Here is an 18248-nt window from a genome sequence, read left to right as displayed (position 1 = left end):
CCAGATAGGCAGACAGACAGACAAACAGTTAAACAGGCAGCCAGGTGGACAGGAACCATAGCGAGGCAGAGAGACGGACAGACAGACAGACAGATTGATACTGCAGCCAGGCAGGGACACAGACAGGAAGGTACGGCAGCCAGCCAGGCAGACAGACAGACAGACAGACAGGCAGCCAGACAGACAGGTCGTGGATTGACCGGAGAGGAATGCTCTCTCGTGCTGCCGAGGAGAAGCTTGTGTGCGGGAGTTAGGGGAGAGGGCAGATTTACTCAGAACACACCTGTTTACACAGCGCCGCACACCAAAACACCGTCCAAGAAACAACCCCCCCTGTCCACCGTCCAACCAGATCGAGGCTAGCACGTGGCAGCCGCCCTGAGCATCCTGCCTCACCGTGAAGGTCTCACGCCACACCTCACTCCAACCCAAACACAGACGGGGAGAGCAGGACCTTCTGCCTCTCGGTGCTTACATCGCGAGCGCCTCACGCAGTCTCTCACTCGCTCACTGAGCCGTTTGGTGACTTGTTTTTCGAAACCGTTTTCTGCAGCGAAGCCTCCGCCATGCTACTACCGGACCTTGTTATCCTAAGGTCATTAGGAACACCGTGTACACTGTTATGGTTCGCTCCTGTGTGTGCAGGGGGGCGGGGTCCCCAGGCCGGGAGAGCACGGCGTTGGTTTTCCTCGGAACAAATTAACATTCTTCAGTCTGTCCGGCTGCTTTTTTCCTGTGGGAAGGGACCTGTGTAGTTTACACTTCCTCTCAACTGTTGCCATGACAGCGTGGGGGGTCATGAGCGGCGAACGTGCCTCTCTGTCATGTTCCACGCTGCCCTACGAACACTGCAGCTCGACATGCATGGGAACCTTCCACATGTTTTATAAAGGTCATTTTTCAACCCTTATTTTGGTGGGGACCGCTGTACTGTACAGTACTGTCCTGTACTGCAGTGTACTGTACTGTACTGTACTGTACTGCACTGCACTGTACTGTACTGTACTGTACTGTACTGCACTGCACTGTACTGGACTGGACTGGACTGGACTGGACTGGACTGGACTGGACTGGACTACACTGTACTGCACTGCACTGCACTGCACTGCACTGCACTGGACTGGACTGGACTGGACTGGACTGGACTGGACTGGACTGGACTGGACTGGACTGGACTGGACTGCACTGCACTGCACTGGACTGGACTGGACTGGACTGTACTGTACTGTACTGTACTGTACTGCACTGGACTGGACTGGACTGGACTGGACTGTACTGTACTGTACTGTACTGCACTGCACTGTACTGTACTACACTGTACTGTACTGTACTGTACTGTACTACACTGTACTGTACTATACTGTACTGTACTGTACTGTACTGAAGGCCAGAATGACATCTATGGTATGTGGTTAAACTTAACCAGAAACCCAGCCGCCAGATAACTAGTGGGGAAGTGTGTGTGTGTGTGTGTGTGTGTGTGTGTGTGTGTGTGTGTGTGTGTGTGTGTGTGTGTGTGTGTGTGTGTGTGTGTGTGTGTGTGTGTACCTTTAAGAGGTGGGGTAGGGGGGTGGAGGAGCAGCAGGGGACAAAACCCAGAAGCCAGACGCAGGCCTATCAGTTTTTGGAGCAGATAAGGCAGTAAGGAGCAAGCTGATTGGCCGCCTACATTCTAATCGCTTAAAAAAGACAACAGAGCTCTATCCCCATTGGTCAATATGTAGTTTTTTTTTAAATATCTCTCTTAGGATATGATTTGTTAGTATTCATGGGTCCCCCCCACCCAAACACACACACACACACACACACATACACACAGACACACACATAGGCTCTCACGCACACACGCATGCACACACACGGGGGCTCCGGTTTGAGGCCGGTATCTTCCTGGTCCACACCCCAGCGCTCCGGGGGACGGTGTCCTACGTCAGGTGGACGGTGTCCTACGTCAGGTGGACGGTGTCCTACGTCAGGTGGACGGTGTCCTACGTCAGGTGGTGCCCCCCCCCCCCCCCCCCATTCGGCTGTGTTATTGGTCCGGGTCGGGGAGAGGGACGCAGCCGTGCAGGGTCTGTGTATATATTACCCAGGGAACATCTGGTGTTTATTAGACTAGCCCCGAGTCCGAGGAGGGGAGGGGAGGGGGGGGAGGGGGGGGAGGGGGGGGGGGAGGGGGGGGGGGAGGAAGGGAGGGAGGGGAGGAGGGGGGGGGGAGGAAGGGAGGGAGGGAGGGAGGTGAGGGAGGGAGCAGTCCTGGCGGGCGTGCGGCCTGAAGAGGTGAACACTGACTGGCTGCTCCCCCACTAGGCTCCCATCTAGTCCCACACACGCACACACACACACACACACACACACACACACACACACACACACACACACACACACACACACACACACACACACACACACACACACACACACACACACACCACACACACACACACACACACACACACACACACACACACACACACACACACACACACATGTACAAGCACACACACATGTACGTATACTCACACACACACACGCACACAATCATCTATATTCTGTATAGATATATTTACACACACAAATATTCATTTGAAAGGGCACCTGCAAAAACACAAACACAAACACACAAAGGCATGCATGAATGTGGACGTGGAAACAGATAGAACTTGGTATTACGGTGCAGCAGGATGGTTAAAGCTTTAAATGTTTTGCATGGCATAAGTGCCGTTTATTAAAGCTTCATGGAATTGCTAAATACATTTTTCGGCCTCATACGCCATGCCTTACCTCTCAGTGCACTGTTTACGTTTCACAGAAGAAGTCGCCACACACACACATCCACGAAAGCACACACACACACTCTGTTCTGTGCATGTGTGCGTGAATGTTTAGGAGTGTTTAAAACCGGGTAAGCCTTCTTTAGTCTGGCTGCGTCATGTTACATCACGCCAGCCATCACTGGGGAGACTCCAGTCTGCTACTGCGACGGGCCTGACCAGCCCGTCTACACGCTTCCATCATGGCTCTTAGTTTAAACAAACTTAAAGCTCTGCGTGTCCCCCCAGCCATCAAATCAGATCCTAAATCATCCCGCTGAGCAGCCGCGCGGTCCGGCGCCGCGAGCTCGTTTTTAAGAGGGTCGGAGGGAGGAGAGAGAGAGGGTGGAGGAGGAAGGAGGGAGAGGGTGGAGGAGGAAGGAGGGAGGAGGTACGACAGGCCAGGACGGCTGAGGCGTAAACATATGCTGATGTCACCCTGCTGTTCCCCTGGGCGATTTGCGCGCTAACACGACGGCTAGTAGCGAGCGCTCAGCCGTGCGACGAAAGGCGCTTATCCGGACTACTGTCTGCCGGTTTTGGAGGAGATGTTGTTGATGTTTCGGTATCAGGCTGGCCCTTGATGAGGTGGCGTTCAATATTTTAGGTGTTGAGCCAAATTGCTGTGTTAATAATTTAAAGATATTTTGTTTTATTTCCGTAATTGTAATTATTCATTCATTATTATCAGTTAATCGTCATTCGGACTACTGATTGAAGTTGTATGAAATTTCCACATTATTACTGTGAGCCGCTATTACTGTAAAATGTTGCAGGATAGTTTGAGGTGGATCTACTCCTTTGTTGACGGATCGTCGATATTGAGCAACCTAGAAAACCAAACACTACACAATGATTGAAATGTACTGGTTCATATCAGAACATAAACATGTGATAATGTCGATCCCGGACAATATTATACCCTTATTTTCACCCTTGCTTTCTCTGTTTATTCAGACATAAATTTCAACTATTTTCTTACTTTCCTTTCGTTGCCTTATTCCGCCTCGGTTCAAAACAAACACAGGTAAAGATTACCTGTGTTTGTTTTGACCGCGGCGAGGAGCTGTAAATGTCGGCCTTGCACATCTCTATCTGAACCATGCGCCAAATAGCTGTGCAGAAACCAAGGAGAACTCCTGTGAAACACCGGCGTGACGGGATTTCCACGCTGAACTCATTGTTCCACCCTTCGCATGAAATCGCCTATCAAGTTCTCGCTTTCAACTCATTTTTCCTCAAACAATAACACTAACCAGCTCGCTGTGACTCTAACGGTGTACTGTTTCGTCTCTCAAAATCAATCCCAAAAGCGTGAACTCAAAACCAGAAACACATCTGACCAAATAAGTGCAGTTCTTGGTTTCTCTCGCTGAGATAATCAAACCTTGTCCAGGCCTCCCTCCAGGCTATCGCCAGGTAATCAGTTCCCCCCCCCCAGACACAGACCCACGCACACACACACACACACACACACACGCACACACGCCTGATTATTTATTCTGGAATCGATGAGATTTGTGAACAGCAGTCCATCTCACCCCCACCCCCCTACCCTCACTCTAATTAGAGCAGTTGATTTATTGTTGCAGGACTGGAGGTGTCTGGGACAGTGTACTATGAGCAGAGCTACAGAACACATGACAGGTCTGACGGCCTCCCATTGGACGAACAAAGATCAGACTGAACTTTATTCGAAGGCACGTCCACTCTTCTATCTGTAGTGTGTTTAGGCTCGATCCATACAAGCTCTTGTTAGCAATGTATCGAAGATTGGGTTCGGAGGGGGATGTCGTGCTACAAGTCTGTTACCTGCGCTCTACAAACATGTGAAACACAACATCTAGTAAATAAATCTGTGTTTGTGTACACTCGTACGCAAACAAGGAATTACATTTACATTTAGGGGATTCAGGAGACGCTTTTACCCGAAGCGACTTACATTAAGTACATTTGTCAGAAGAAGAGAAACAATATATCGCCGTCGGTACCGTAAGGATGTAAATAGAACCGAGGGCCAAGGATCACCCATTCCGCTGCACTCAGAGTTTCCTGGGTGCTCCGTGCTCAGTCCACCTCCCGCTGGATCACGACCCAACGTCGGGCTCCCGACCCGCGGTCTAAGAAAAGCTGATTTAGCGGTGAGTCAGACCACAGTCTGTCTACATGGCTACCGCATTCCCAACCAGCCGGTCTTTGCCTTTCATCTCTCCCACTCCCCAACCTCCTCCTCCTCCTCGTCCTCCTCGTCCTCCTCCTCCTCCTCCTCGTCCTCCTGCTCTGACCTGCCCTCCCACTTCCTCCTCCATCACTCTCCTCGTGTTCCTGTCCTCCTCTGTGTTTGGATGCACTTTTGGGGCTGGACCTCCTTGATCCTCCTGTAAACTGTTGTTGTAGAAGGAGCCAGCGGCCTGCTAGTTTATACCGTGTACCTATAGGGTCAACTAAAGGTATAGTAGATACCTTGGGATGTAATATATACATAGAGTATACGTTTTATACTATATAGTAACTATAGTATAAACAAGATGCCTATAGAATAAAGTCTTGCATACAGTAACTTTAGTAAATACCTCGGCCCTAACGTCTTAAGCAGTGTGTGTGTGTGTGTGTGTGTGTTGCTTGCTAGGTTGTGTGTGTGTGTGTGTGTGTGTGTGTGTGTGTGTGTGTGTGTGTGTGTGTGTGTGTGTGTGTGTGTGTGTGTGTGTGTGTGTGTGTGTGTGTGTGTGTGTGTGTGTGTTGCTTGCTTGCTAGGTTGTGTGTGAGTGTGTGTGCGTGTGTGTGTGTGTGTGTTGCATGCTAGGGTGTGTGTGTGTGTGTGTGTGTGTGTGTCTACTGTGTTTACATGCATGTACACATGTATTTAGTCACATGATTGATGTGTGCTTCAGTACGTACATGTATACATGTGTGTATACGTCCATCCGTCTGTCTGTTGTGTACATAATATACTTGTGTTCGGCCATGGGGGTGCCATGGTGTGTGTGTGTGTGTGTATGTGCGTGAGCGTGTGTACATACATACGCATGATTTTGTCTCTGCACGTCAGACTAAACATAGCTGCATCTAGCTACGAGCAACCAGCAACAAGCTCTTCACAAGTTATATATATGAAATATAGATAATATCAACATGCAGAATTGTACTGATACATGCACACACTTGTAGGTTTGACACCCTGGTATACCCTGATGATGTATTCAGTGTTAGATGACAGCTCGTGTGCTCCAGTCCATAGTAAGTCTTTGAGAGCTGTTCGCAGCACAGACGCTTAACGAGATGCACTGCCACAAGTTTCACGGTTCCCTGTGTGATGTCATTTTTAACACTATCAGACCCTCCCCCGCACTCAAAACCACCACTCAGTCAACTGAAGCGATATCCCGTCATTCCGTCCTCTCAATCTCCCACTGACACCAGATCCGCTCCGTGACATACACATTCATGGAGGGGAGAATATCATATAGGAATATTTGTCAAATATTTTTAGAATTCGGCCCTTAAGTGAATGACAATGGAACAAAATGTCCTACTTATATTAATTTGTGTGTGTGTTTGTGTGTGTGTGTGTGTCTGTCTGTGGTTGATTGTGTGTATGTGTGTGTGTGTGTGTGTGTGTGTTGTTTGTGTTGTGTTGCGTTAAGTTAAGTTAAAGTTAAAGTTAAATACCAACAGGTGGAAGTAAACAACAACGAGAAACATCTTTCTCAAAATATCTACGGAGTGTGTTTGTTTGTGTGTGTGTATGTGTATGTGTGTGTGTGTGTGTGTGTGTGTGTTGTGTTGTGTTGTGTCAAGGTAATGTGTGATTGAGTAGCTAGAAAGAGTGATCAAGTTAAATAGCAACAGGTGGAAGTAAATGACATCGAGCACATCTTTCTCAAAATATCTTGTGCGTGTGTGTGTGTGTGTGTGTGTGTGTGTGTGTGTGTGCGTGTGTGTCGGGGTGTGTGTGTGTGTGTGTGAGAGAGTTCAGCAGAAACAGGCTTGAATTGTGATTGAAACCAGGGTCGCCACTTGGCAGGTCACATGTTCAGATACTAAAGGAGAGTCTTCACCAAACACACACACACACACACACACACACACACACACACGCACACACACACACACACACACGCACACTCTCTCTACCCTTTCCCTCCGTCCCTTCGCTAACCTCGGGGCCAGTCCTTGGAGATAACCGCGGCCACACTTAGCTCCTCCAATTAAAAAGCCTGTTTGCTATCAGCCCAGCCAATCAGGGGTGTGCTCGTTGTGAATGGGCCATGTCGTTCTCTCACCCACCCAGCGTCACACCTCTGCTCTGAGTGTTTGACCAGATGCAAGCGATGACCTATACACTGTGTGCCATGTAACAAGCTCTTTACCCATGGAACACGCGGGGCCTAAAACTTAGATTGGTACTTATACCTATAGTTATGTATTCCTTCATTCATTCATTCATTCATTCATTCATTCATTAATTCATTCATTCATTCATTCAATACATACATATTCCACCACAGGTGCGTGATGCAAAACCTTTCAATGATTGTGAAATTAAAGTGAAAGTGTTTTTTCATTGATGTACATTTTCCAAATCTTGCCCTTCTTTCCTCCAACTCTTCACAACTCTCACACCTCCCTCCCCGCCGCCTCAATGACCGTGACCCCCCTCGTGATGCTAACCGCCAGCGATGCTAACGCCCCTCCCCCCCGGCTCTCGCTCCCCTTGCAGTGAACCATGGAAAGTTCCCCAAGCAGGAGGACTCGTACGCCTTCGAGGAGGACAGCAGCAGCGACGGGCTCTCCCCAGAGCAGCACCACGCCGACGAGTCCCCGGGCTCGGCCGGACCTTCCTCCCTGGAGCCCGTCGGCAGCACCCCGTCCTCCTCCTCCTCCCCCAGCCTGACCAGCCCCCGGCAGGTACCGGAACCACCGCGGAAAACACTCCCCTCTCTCCCCCCCCCCCCCCCCCCGCCGACCCTTAACCCGACACGGACCACCTGAACGCAAGCTTACCATAAATAGATACAAACAAAATCTAGGAATAGTTGCTCCCCTCTGGCTGTTTATTTGCGTAGCCTTTTCAGTTAGCCTCTGGGTGCTCTATGGAGTCACCCCCACCCACCATCACTACCACCAGCACCAATATATCCTTCCTGCGTGGCCTTTGACCTTTAAGCCGTACTCCCCTGTTGATGTTCCACGTCCTCCTCTCCGCGGCGGGTGCGCACTGGAGGTCCTGCCCTCTGGTGGTGACACGGTGAACTGCAGCGCACGAGTGCGTCATTGGTGACCAAGAGACTTCCGCGGAGGAGGCCGAGTGTGTGTGATTCCCGCATGACGCTCTGATACACTCAGCTAGTTCTTCCGACCGCATGTCCATCAGACAACAAGACAACCTGGATTCCAAAGTGCTTACTTTGCACTACGGCCATGAAGTCATCATTAGAAGGAAAAACGGTGTGTTTGCAAGGTCTGAGTGAGCTAGAGTAGAACATGATGACAGGCTTTTGGAGATTTGATATATTGTTGTTTTTAATAGTATGGTGGATCCGGCCTCCCACATTCAATTGTTGACCAACAACAAGTTGTTGACTTGTTGCTGGTGGTTAACTAACAATGACTATCGCCCTTTCGCCTTTCAGTTTTCTGTTAAAGCAGAACCATACCCCCTTGCATCATAACGACTCTGGGTCAAACAAATGCTATTACCGATACATACACAACCTGTGATTGGCTGATATGAAAACCCAGTCAGCTGCTAATTAAGCTATGATGCAGCACACCTGTCCTCTACAGGTGGAATTTATACTGTTTAAGTTACTACAATATATTACATTTAGCCTAGCTAGCTAACCAGTACTAAAAATCTGAAGGTACTAAATTTCCTTTGACATTACTACAGGAGAACATTAAGTTGATCACGTGTAAATTGGTCTGTGTAAAAGAGATTGTAATAAAATCATTGACACACTGGACTCTAGATGGACTTTGTCGCAGCACCTGTACCGAGTAGCTAACATAATTCATATGTAAATATATCTCAACATGTATTTGTGTCCTTTGAACAGGGCGGAGTCACCCGGGACTCATCTGACCCAGGTCAGGAAGAAGGACTATCCGACGCCAACAGCAGCCAGCCCTCCATGCCCATATCTGTCCCAGCCATCGTCAAGGTCAGGAAGACTTCCACTACGCATTATAACCCCCCCCCCCCCCGCACACACCTACATTCAAGGATGTCTTACACCACACAAGGGGATTCTAATGGCATTGAACACCTTAAACACCACACCAAGCTTTTCTCTACTGTGTTTCAGTCCGACATCGAAATCAAACTAAACGTATGATTTCATCCTTACCTCATCTCTACGCAGTCCAAGACGTCGGACAAGAACCGCCACAAGAAGCCCAAGGACGTGAAGCCCAAGGTGAAGAAGCTCAAGTACCACCAGTACATCCCCCCCGACCAGAAGGCGGAGAAGTCCCCCCCGCCCATGGACTCGGCCTACGCCCGCCTGCTGCAGCAGCAGCAGCTCTTCCTGCAGCTGCAGATCCTCAGCCAGCAGAAGCACGCCCAGTCGCAGGCGCACAACGGGCACGCCCAGCACGCCGTGCACGCCCACCAGAACCAGGCCCAGATCCCCCAGCGCCAGCCCACCTTCAGCTACCAGCCCATGGCCACGTCGGCGCCCAACCACAAGTACGTGGGGGTATTTGTGGGACTCCGTTCTGTGTTTTCTGAATCCACCGTCTGAGTACGAGCCTTTCAGGTTAAAGGAGCAGTAGAAAGAGAACGTTCCTCTGCCCTCGGCCCTTCACACCATTGGAACAATGTCCACTCAGGCATGCAAAGATCAGCGTAGATTGGTAGAGGAAGGCAGCCAGGAACCTCACTTTTTAGATCATTCTCCTGATTGGCTGCTAAACAACGAGCTCTGAGTGGTTGTTTTCTGGCCGGCGGGTTGAGTATTCTACGACAGTTTACTACACATTCATAAGGCACTCATAAAACTATATTTTTTTCTGAATTGACAGATAGCTGCTGGATTATTTTACAGGAATATTCTTACTGCTCGTTTGAGTAGAGTTGAGTTCAAGTTCCGATCACTGTATGAGGGTATTGCATGTTCTTTGACGCATCAAATAATTTCCCCGGCATTGTGATCCAGATTGTGTCTCCATAATCCCGCCAAAACGGACTCTGACTCCTGGGTCTCTCCTCTCCCCCCCAGAGGCGACCACCTCACACCGTGCAGCTCCAGCGGGCCCCCCAGCGCAGCCAACAGCACCTCCTCCTCCCCGGTCAAGACCTCGTACCCCAACCAGAGCAGCCTGTCCCCAGTCAAACCCGGACCCCTGCCAGCCAATCTGGATGACCTCAAGGTAGGGGTCCCACCAAGGTTTCAGACACCGATAACATTAAGCATGAGTTCCTCCCCCAGGCGAGGCTTTGACCAAAGTAATTGCATCTGTTGAATCAAATCCACCTTCTTCTCTCCCTCTCTGTCTCCAATTCGATCTCTATCTGCCTCTCTTATTCTACCTCTCTCGTTCCTTCTCATCTACTCTAAAGTCAAATTCAGGTCTCCACCTCTCTCTTATAATATTACCTCGCTCTCTCTCTCTCTCTCTCTCTCTCTCTCTCTCTCTCTCTCTCTCTCTCTCTCTCTCTCTCTCTCTCTCTCTCTCTCTCTCTCTCTCTCTCTCTCTTCCATTGCTACCCCTCTTCTAATAGTACTGCTCTCCGTCTCTCCCGTCTCAGTCTACCTCTAATAATATCAATAATAATGGATTGAATTTATATAGCGCTTTTCTAGACACTCAAAGACGCTTTACAGTGAAGGGGGGGACCTCACTCACCACCACCAGTGTGTAGCCCCCACTGGGGTGACGCACGGCAGCCAATCAGCGCCAGAACGCTCACCACACACCAGCTTGAGGAGGAGAGTGAGGGAATTAATGAGTCAGGCAATTATACAGGAGGGTGATTAGGGGGCCGGATTGAATGAGCCTGGTTGGGCCAGGACAGTGCCCTGGGATCTTTGATGACCTCCGTGAGTCAGGACCTCGGTTTAACGTCTCCTCCGAAGGACGAGACCAGATGCTACCCCTACCTCTCTTCTAACACCCCCTCTCCGTCCCTCTCGCCCCTCCAGGTGTCTGAGCTCCGGCAGCAGCTCCGTGTCCGGGGGATGCCCGTGTCAGGCACCAAGACGGCCCTCATCGAGCGGCTCCGGCCCTACAGGGACCAGGGCGTCTGCGACCCCCACCTCCACCAACACCACCACCACCACCACCTCCACCCCGCCTCGGCCGCCATGACCTTCCCCGTGACCCCCGCGGGCTCCCTGTCCCAGTCCTCCTACCAGTCGCCCTCGTCCTCCAGCGGAGCCCCGTCCCAGGGCGGGTACTTCCCGTACCCCAGCACCTCCTCCACGCCCCCCATCTCGCCCGCCTCCTCCTCCTCGGAGCTGTCCCTCAGCGGCTCGCTGCCCGACAGCTTCAGCGACGTGCCCATGTGCTCCCCTGGCCACCGCTTCACCCTGCTGGGGGCGTCCCCGGGCCGGGCCCCCGGGGTCGAGGAGGGGCCCGGGGGAGGAGCCAGAGGAGGAGGAGGAGGAGGAGAGGGCGAGGGGACGGTGGAGGCGGAGAAGGACAAGATGCTGGTGGAGAAGCAGAAGGTGATCGAGGAGCTGACCTGGAAGCTGCACCAGGAGCAGAGACAGGTGGGTGACGGTCGGACCGGCTGTTACCGTCGACAACACGATGGCGTCCCTCCCGGGCTTGCGGGATCCATTTAACATCTGTTTCCCCCCGACCCTCCAGGTGGAAGAGCTGAAGCTGCAGCTGCACCAGAGGAAGCGTTGCTACGGGTCGACGCAGGACAACGCCCCCTCCCCCACGGCCCCCCACCCCCTGTCCATGCACCACCCCCACCAGCACCACCAGCACCACCCCCCAGCCCTGGGGGGCCAGCAGTTCTTCGGGGTGACCATCAAACAGGAGCCCATGTCCATGTCGTCCAGCTGCCCTCTCTCCTCGCACAAACCCCTGGAGGAGCTGAGCCACTGCGGGGCCTCGCACCCCAACGCCATGCCCGTCCCCGCGGGGCCCCGGTGCACGGACCCCGGCTCGGCCCCCGCTACCGGCAGCCCCCAGGCCCCGATGTCGGCCTTCCCCAGCCCCCAGCGCTCGCCCCAAAGCCCCCCCAGCGGGAGAGCGCCGGGCAGCCCCCGGTCCTGCTCCCCCAACCAGCCCTACCTGCTGTCCCCTCCGCCACACCTCCGCGACGGCTGCGGCCCGCCCCTCCCCCAGGGCAGGGGGCGCCACGCACAGGTACGCGCACCCGCCATCTACGGGACCGTCGCTTGGGACGCACGCCGCTCAGACGCGACGATGTACCCATAAGGGCGGCTTCACGTCACGTCAAGCACATTCCAAACCGCCATCTTGGAAGTTTCTGTCCTTTTATAATAAAAAAAACAGCCTGAGGTTATTGTAGACTTTGTTTTGGACAAAAAACACCAAGATGGCGGCTTGGACTTCTTTGGGGGAACTTCGGATCACATGATTGAAACCCTCCAATAGCCATCCTCTGTCTATAGATTGCCTCCTAAAGACCTCTTTGTTCGTCCTGATGTGTTCAGATGCAGCAGAAGAGCGGAGGCCAGCCGCTGAGCTCCCCGTACCCCTCTGATCAGAGAGGACCGCACGGCGCTTTTTCCCCCGGCGGTGGCGGCGGCGGCGACTGTGGCCACGCCCACCGCGGCCACGCTAAAGCCCCCCCGCTCAGCAACCCGCCAAAGGTAACGACACCCCGAGAAACGCCATGAGGTGTAACGTAGCCCTGTGACGTCATTAACACATCCATCTCATCCACGTTCACTCTACGGTTTTTGGGTGTTTTTTTCTACTTTTTCCATTCGTTATCTTTCACGGTTGAGGTGGGCCTTCGGTTGGGGATGTAGTTCTGGTCTGGTGTGTGTGTGTGTGTGTGTGTGTGTGTTAGACATGTGTTATCTCACATACACTTCTACGGTTCTCAACGCCAACCCAATCCGTTGTATTCGAACGTTAAGCATCCTCTTAAAGGGCCAGGGTCAGATGTGTTGCTCTTCATTCACACTAAACTACCCTCAGATGGACGCTACACCCCCCTGGTTCTACTGGGTGGGCTAACGTGACACTTCTCACCTATGTTCCATGTAGATGTCAGTTTTGCCCTCTCCTCGGCAAGTGAGCCAAACCACAGCCTTCAGTAGCTCAGAATCAGCTGTATGTGACTTAAGACACCCCCCATGCTATGAGGATGCAGTCAAGCAGGTAAATTCAAGTCGTTTAAAACCAAAACAATACAATTATATAGAATCCTTAGGAGTCGATCTCAATTTTTTTTAAACTGTTGGCGTTGCTTCAACTTCACCTTCTGGCCGCCTCTCTTCCTCCATCAACTCTCTCTCTCTCTCTCAGTGCATGCGTCTTCATTTCATTTAACCCTCCATCCCTCGCTGTGTGTCGTCACCACACCACTGCATTTCTTTCAGACCTTCCGGATGCTAAACGGGGTGCTATAGGGGCTGAACACTTGACCCGGAACATGAATCATGAATCTAGTGTTTCCCAACCCTGGGGTCGTCCGAAGTCTGCCAGGGTTCACCGGTGCTGAACGCACATTTTTGATCTCAAACCTTTAATGGTAAAGGTCCCTTATATACGGACAGACTAGCCCTAATGATTTGATTCAAACCACTTCTCACCACTTTACCAGGACATCGATAAAGAGGCAGATATTGATTAGGGTTCAAATGACGTGTTGGGAGGAAGATGGACAACAATGTAAGAAAAACGTCCCCTAAAATGGATGGCACAGGCCGAAAAGGGTTGGGAACCACTGCATTAAAGCGTCACTAGTAAAGTTCATGAGGTCGTTGTTTTGACGAGAAAGTAAACCCAAAACTAAGGTCATGGCGTCTCTGTTGCAGCAACTCTCCAGAAGCCAGCAGATGGACGAGCTGCTGGACGTGCTGATCGCGAGCGGAGGTAAGAACATACCCTACCTCGCACCATACTTGTCTTGCCAAAGCAAAGATCGGATCAGTAGTCGTTGCGAATGCAAGGACGCGTTGGTTTCCCCCCCCCCCTGTGTGTCACTCACCCCTGGCGTTCTCTTTCTCTTCAAGAGCTGCCCGCTAACGTCAGGGACGAGAGGGAGAGCTCTGTAACCAAAGTTGTGCCTCACCTTCCTGTGTCCCCAGGCAGCACGGCCCTGGCCCTCCCCCGGTTCCACCGGCACTACGAGCACCCGGGCCCCTACGGCCACATGGCCGGCCACATGGCCGACGGCCACCTGGAGACCCTGCTGGGGGGCCAGGGAGCCCTGCTCAAGCTGCCCGGGGAGGAAGGGCCGCAGGACGAGGGCGGCGTGAACGGCGACGGCTACGGCGGCCCCCACGACAACACAAACCACCACCACAACCACCACCACCACCACCACAACCACCACCACCACCACCACAACCCGCAGCACCACCACCCCCACCAGGACAAACTGCTGGCCAACCGGGAGCTCATGGACACCCCCGCCCCGCTGTCCCCCGTCAACACCAAGCTGTCCCCCGACGGCCACGGCCTGCCGGGCATGAGCTTCAGCGAGTCCCCCTGGGAGACCATGGAGTGGCTGGATCTGACCCCGCCCAGCTCCGCCACCGCCTTCAGCGTGGCCCCTCCCAGCGGGCCTAGCATCTTCAACACCGAGTTCCTGGACATCGCAGACATCAACTTGAACTCGGCCATGGACCTTCAGTTGGACCACTGGTGATGGCCGCCAGAGCTACGGGACGCCAAGCTAGCCCCATCTGGGGATAGCGATGAGGGCATCAAGCGCTAAGGAACAACCAAGCTAGCCCCATCTGGGGATAGCAATAAGAGCATCAAGCGCTAAAGAACCTAAGGCTAACACCGATGGTCATAGCAATAAGACCATCCGGAGCGAAGGAACCCCAAGCTAACCCCGTTGGTGATAGGATTCAGGGCAACAGGTGCCAATAAACACCACTTAAGTGTTAAACTGTAGATATTCCATCTACCTGCAAGGCAAACCAACAGTACCAGCTAGAGAAACTGCCAACTTATACGACATCCCAGCAATTTGTTATTTTTAAAAGGAGATAATTTGCCAGCAAACTGAAAACCCGGAATGTTGAAAGTTCTCAATCAAGTGCCAATTCCCGGATATTGATTATTTTCACATTGAAGTTGAGATATCATATCTTCGTGGCTGATATATCCAAGGAAAAGGTGATTTTAAGGTTCGACGCCATCTTGTCTTGTGGGACAAGGTTGCGTACCGTTACAAAGCATCAGTATGACCGTGTAGACACATGAAGGATTTTCTGTGAAGAAGAATGTTATTCCAGAGGCGTATGCAAGACCAGTGTTATTCCATCTTGACTTGAAACTCCCATCGACAATCCATCGTGCTTTTTAAGTCTGAGTGTATGTTAAATATTACTGGAAAAAAAACGAACTAAAAGTGACGACAGCGATCTGATAATCACCACACAAGGCTGACGAATCAATGTGTAACCATGGGGACTATTCAGACGTCGGGAGCGCCCATGTTACCCGTGGTGTGGGAGAACACACTGTGAGGTTACCATAGTGGCTATCGGTACGTTTTGTAACCACTTTGTATTTCATGTAAATATGGAGGAAAATGTCACTTTGCACCTGTAGCTTAGTACACACATGTCACAATTTGCTTGGAACGTAGATAATGTGTAGTATTATTGGTCCCGATACAATGGCTGTGCTGAGGCCTATGACCCGGCTGAAGCAGTTATGATTTGCTATTAGGTTGTTTACTCCAAAATATAACAAAAACCTGATTGTCCTGTTGCCTCAGATGAAGGAAAAAAAAATGAACAACTTCATCTCTACCAATTGTTAATATACTCAAATTGTCTTTATTTTTTATTGCAAATTTCACCTTTTCTTTTAAACCATCACCATGTATATTTATTTAAATATTCATATATTTTCATGTCCTTATAAATGACATTCCTTCTTGATAGATTGGGATTCTTGATTTGTCAAAAATCTTAATTACTTCCCTAGTGTTATGAAGTATGAAGTGTGATCCTAACACTGTTCAAACTAAATCTTAATTACTTCCCTAGTGTTATGAAGTATGAAGTGTGATCCTAACACTGTTCAAACTAAATTCATTTCTTAAATGTAGAAAGTACAAATGTCCATTTCAAGCACTTGTGAATAGGAAAATGTAATATATTGAGTTATTTACTGTGAATACTGCACGACAGCTTTAAACTTGCACCCTAGCCAATAGGCTGCCTTCAAGAGGTGAGGAACTGCACTCATTGGTCAAAATTCAGCCTTATTCAGCCTTAGAAAAATACCTTTGTGCTTTATTGCAAACACCGGCGTGGCTTTAGTGCTGTAAGCACACCGCTCATTGACTCATTGATAAACAAGAATGTACAATTGTTCTTTTTTTTTTACATTTCTAACGACGTGCCTTAAAACTGTTACGATGACCAACGCTAAACAATGTTGACCAAACAGCCAGTCACTTGCAAAGTGAACCGCCGCCCTAGTTTAAGTGGCTTTCCGTCGGCTCAGTGACAATCCAGCAACGTCCATTCTGTTGTGTGTGCGTGTGTGTGTACTAACGTTGAATCATTTCACTCAACAAACACGTGTTGTTTTGACCATCCTTCAGGCCTGGGCATATATAGTGGACGTTCTTTTTTTGTGTGGTGGTATTGGTTCGTATTTTGGCACTCTTACCCCCGTAGCAGGAGAGAGAGAGCTTAAATAAATCACATTGTGACAGAAGCTTCCTCGTTGCTTGCCACATACTTTTGTTACTCCAGTATTTTTCCACACCGCTGTATACTCTAGACAAGAGAAATAAACGTACCACTGCAAAAAATCCTCCTCCTCGCACCTTTACCCACGAACCATTTATTCCTGTTCAAGTCATTCCTCAGTAAGAACACTGCACTCTTCCAGTAGTTTTCAATGTCATCTTTATTCTTTTTTTTTTTTTTTACCCTTGATAAAAGATACAATATAATACTCATCGCCCGTATCTTATAATCTAATATGAACATTCTAGTGACTTGCAATTTATACATGTTCTCTTCTTTGACATATTTATAGTCATCATTTGTAAAAGGTAGGCTTCCTGTGTCCACTCACTCTGAACGGGAGAGCCAAGCACACTCTGAGGATTCTGGGTCATCTCAGATTGCATTGTTTTGTATCAGGGTGACAGAAGTTAAAAAATAAATTAACTACCACAATTCTTCCATGTTCTTTTAACAGATGGAATCATTCTCCAGGCTACAATATATCTCTGCATATTGCTATATTGTCCCAAAAAATCACCAGATATTTCTTCAGTTTACAAGTGAATACAAATCCAGCCTGAAATATATCCACTAATGGTCACCATTTTCCAACGTCATAGACAACCACAACCCTTTCATTCTGAGGAGTCACCAAACCCATCTGAACCAGGACACATCACACCAAGAGCTCAGCCAATGACAGCCAGTGATAGCAGTGACTTCAGCACCAACGCTGCGTTCCCTGTGTGTGTCGATTTTTAGAAGTAAAGTGTTTGGTTACTCCGAAAAACAAAGTCCATGGTGATTTAATTCTCATAACCGTTACGTTGCAATTTGGAAAACATAAAATAATATTCTGAGTGACTGGTGGGACTTATTTCTGTGACAATGGAAGGAAAGCAGGTGAAAAGAGGGTTGCTGGTTTATTTAAGACTGTGTGCGTGTGTGTGTGTGTGTGTGTGTGTGTGTGTGTGTGTGTGCGTGTGTGTGTTCAATGGTTTGAACGCCGAGTGCTGTGATCAATTGAGTGATATCTATGTGAAAGAGGGCCCAGGGTTCGACTCTCGACAGATCCTTCAGCCTTGTAGCACTAGGGAAGGGGTTTGGGGGGGTGATAGTGACTTAACATGTTCTATGTCTGTACATATTATTTTACATTGATGTACGAAACCATGCTGATCACACCCACTAGCCATGAGCTCTTCGATATGAAAAGTCAAGACTGTGTCCACGGTGAATCTACGTCATCGGTTTTCAGAGATATAGATATTTATATTTATATATATATAGTTGTTTTTTTTGCATACATTTTAATGAACGTGAGTGAGGGTGCCCGCAAACAGAACGACGGGAGCGTGTTCAGAAGACCAGTCTACCACATACATCTTTACATAACCGGGCGGACCCCAACACAAACACACACAATCCAGTGGGCGGCCTGTTCTCGTTCATACGCACACGTCAACATTATGTTTGGTAGGATTGTGTACACTGTTTGCGTGTTTGTTTTTTCACTTGGAGAGATGGGCATTGAACTCTAACTGTAGGAGGGGGTTCTTGGGGATCTGTT

The 18248-nt window shown here is 50.0% G+C and overlaps 1 protein-coding gene across 2 annotated transcripts in view; it reads left to right on the top strand.

Moving 5' to 3' along the window:
• Positions 1-18247, top strand: part of myocd (myocardin) — a 27174-nt gene extending 8927 nt beyond the window's left edge. The window contains exons 3-12 of one of the 2 annotated variants that reach the window (XM_056577781.1): positions 7534-7721; positions 8873-8977; positions 9179-9504; positions 10037-10187; positions 10961-11530; positions 11631-12140; positions 12452-12610; positions 13014-13127; positions 13787-13844; positions 14060-18247. In XM_056577781.1, coding sequence (XP_056433756.1) covers positions 7534-7721; positions 8873-8977; positions 9179-9504; positions 10037-10187; positions 10961-11530; positions 11631-12140; positions 12452-12610; positions 13014-13127; positions 13787-13844; positions 14060-14622 — 2744 coding nt within the window. In that variant the 3' untranslated portion in view covers positions 14623-18247. The remainder of the gene's footprint in view (positions 1-7533; positions 7722-8872; positions 8978-9178; positions 9505-10036; positions 10188-10960; positions 11531-11630; positions 12141-12451; positions 12611-13013; positions 13128-13786; positions 13845-14059) is intronic. The other variant, XM_056577782.1, reaches the window with a different exon arrangement.
• Position 18248: the final 1 nt, after the last annotated feature.

This window comes from Gadus chalcogrammus, chromosome 18 (assembly GCF_026213295.1).
Source record: "Gadus chalcogrammus isolate NIFS_2021 chromosome 18, NIFS_Gcha_1.0, whole genome shotgun sequence".
In the NCBI taxonomy this organism is placed as follows: Eukaryota; Metazoa; Chordata; class Actinopteri; order Gadiformes; family Gadidae; genus Gadus; species Gadus chalcogrammus.
This window is presented reverse-complemented; position numbering and strand designations above follow the sequence as displayed.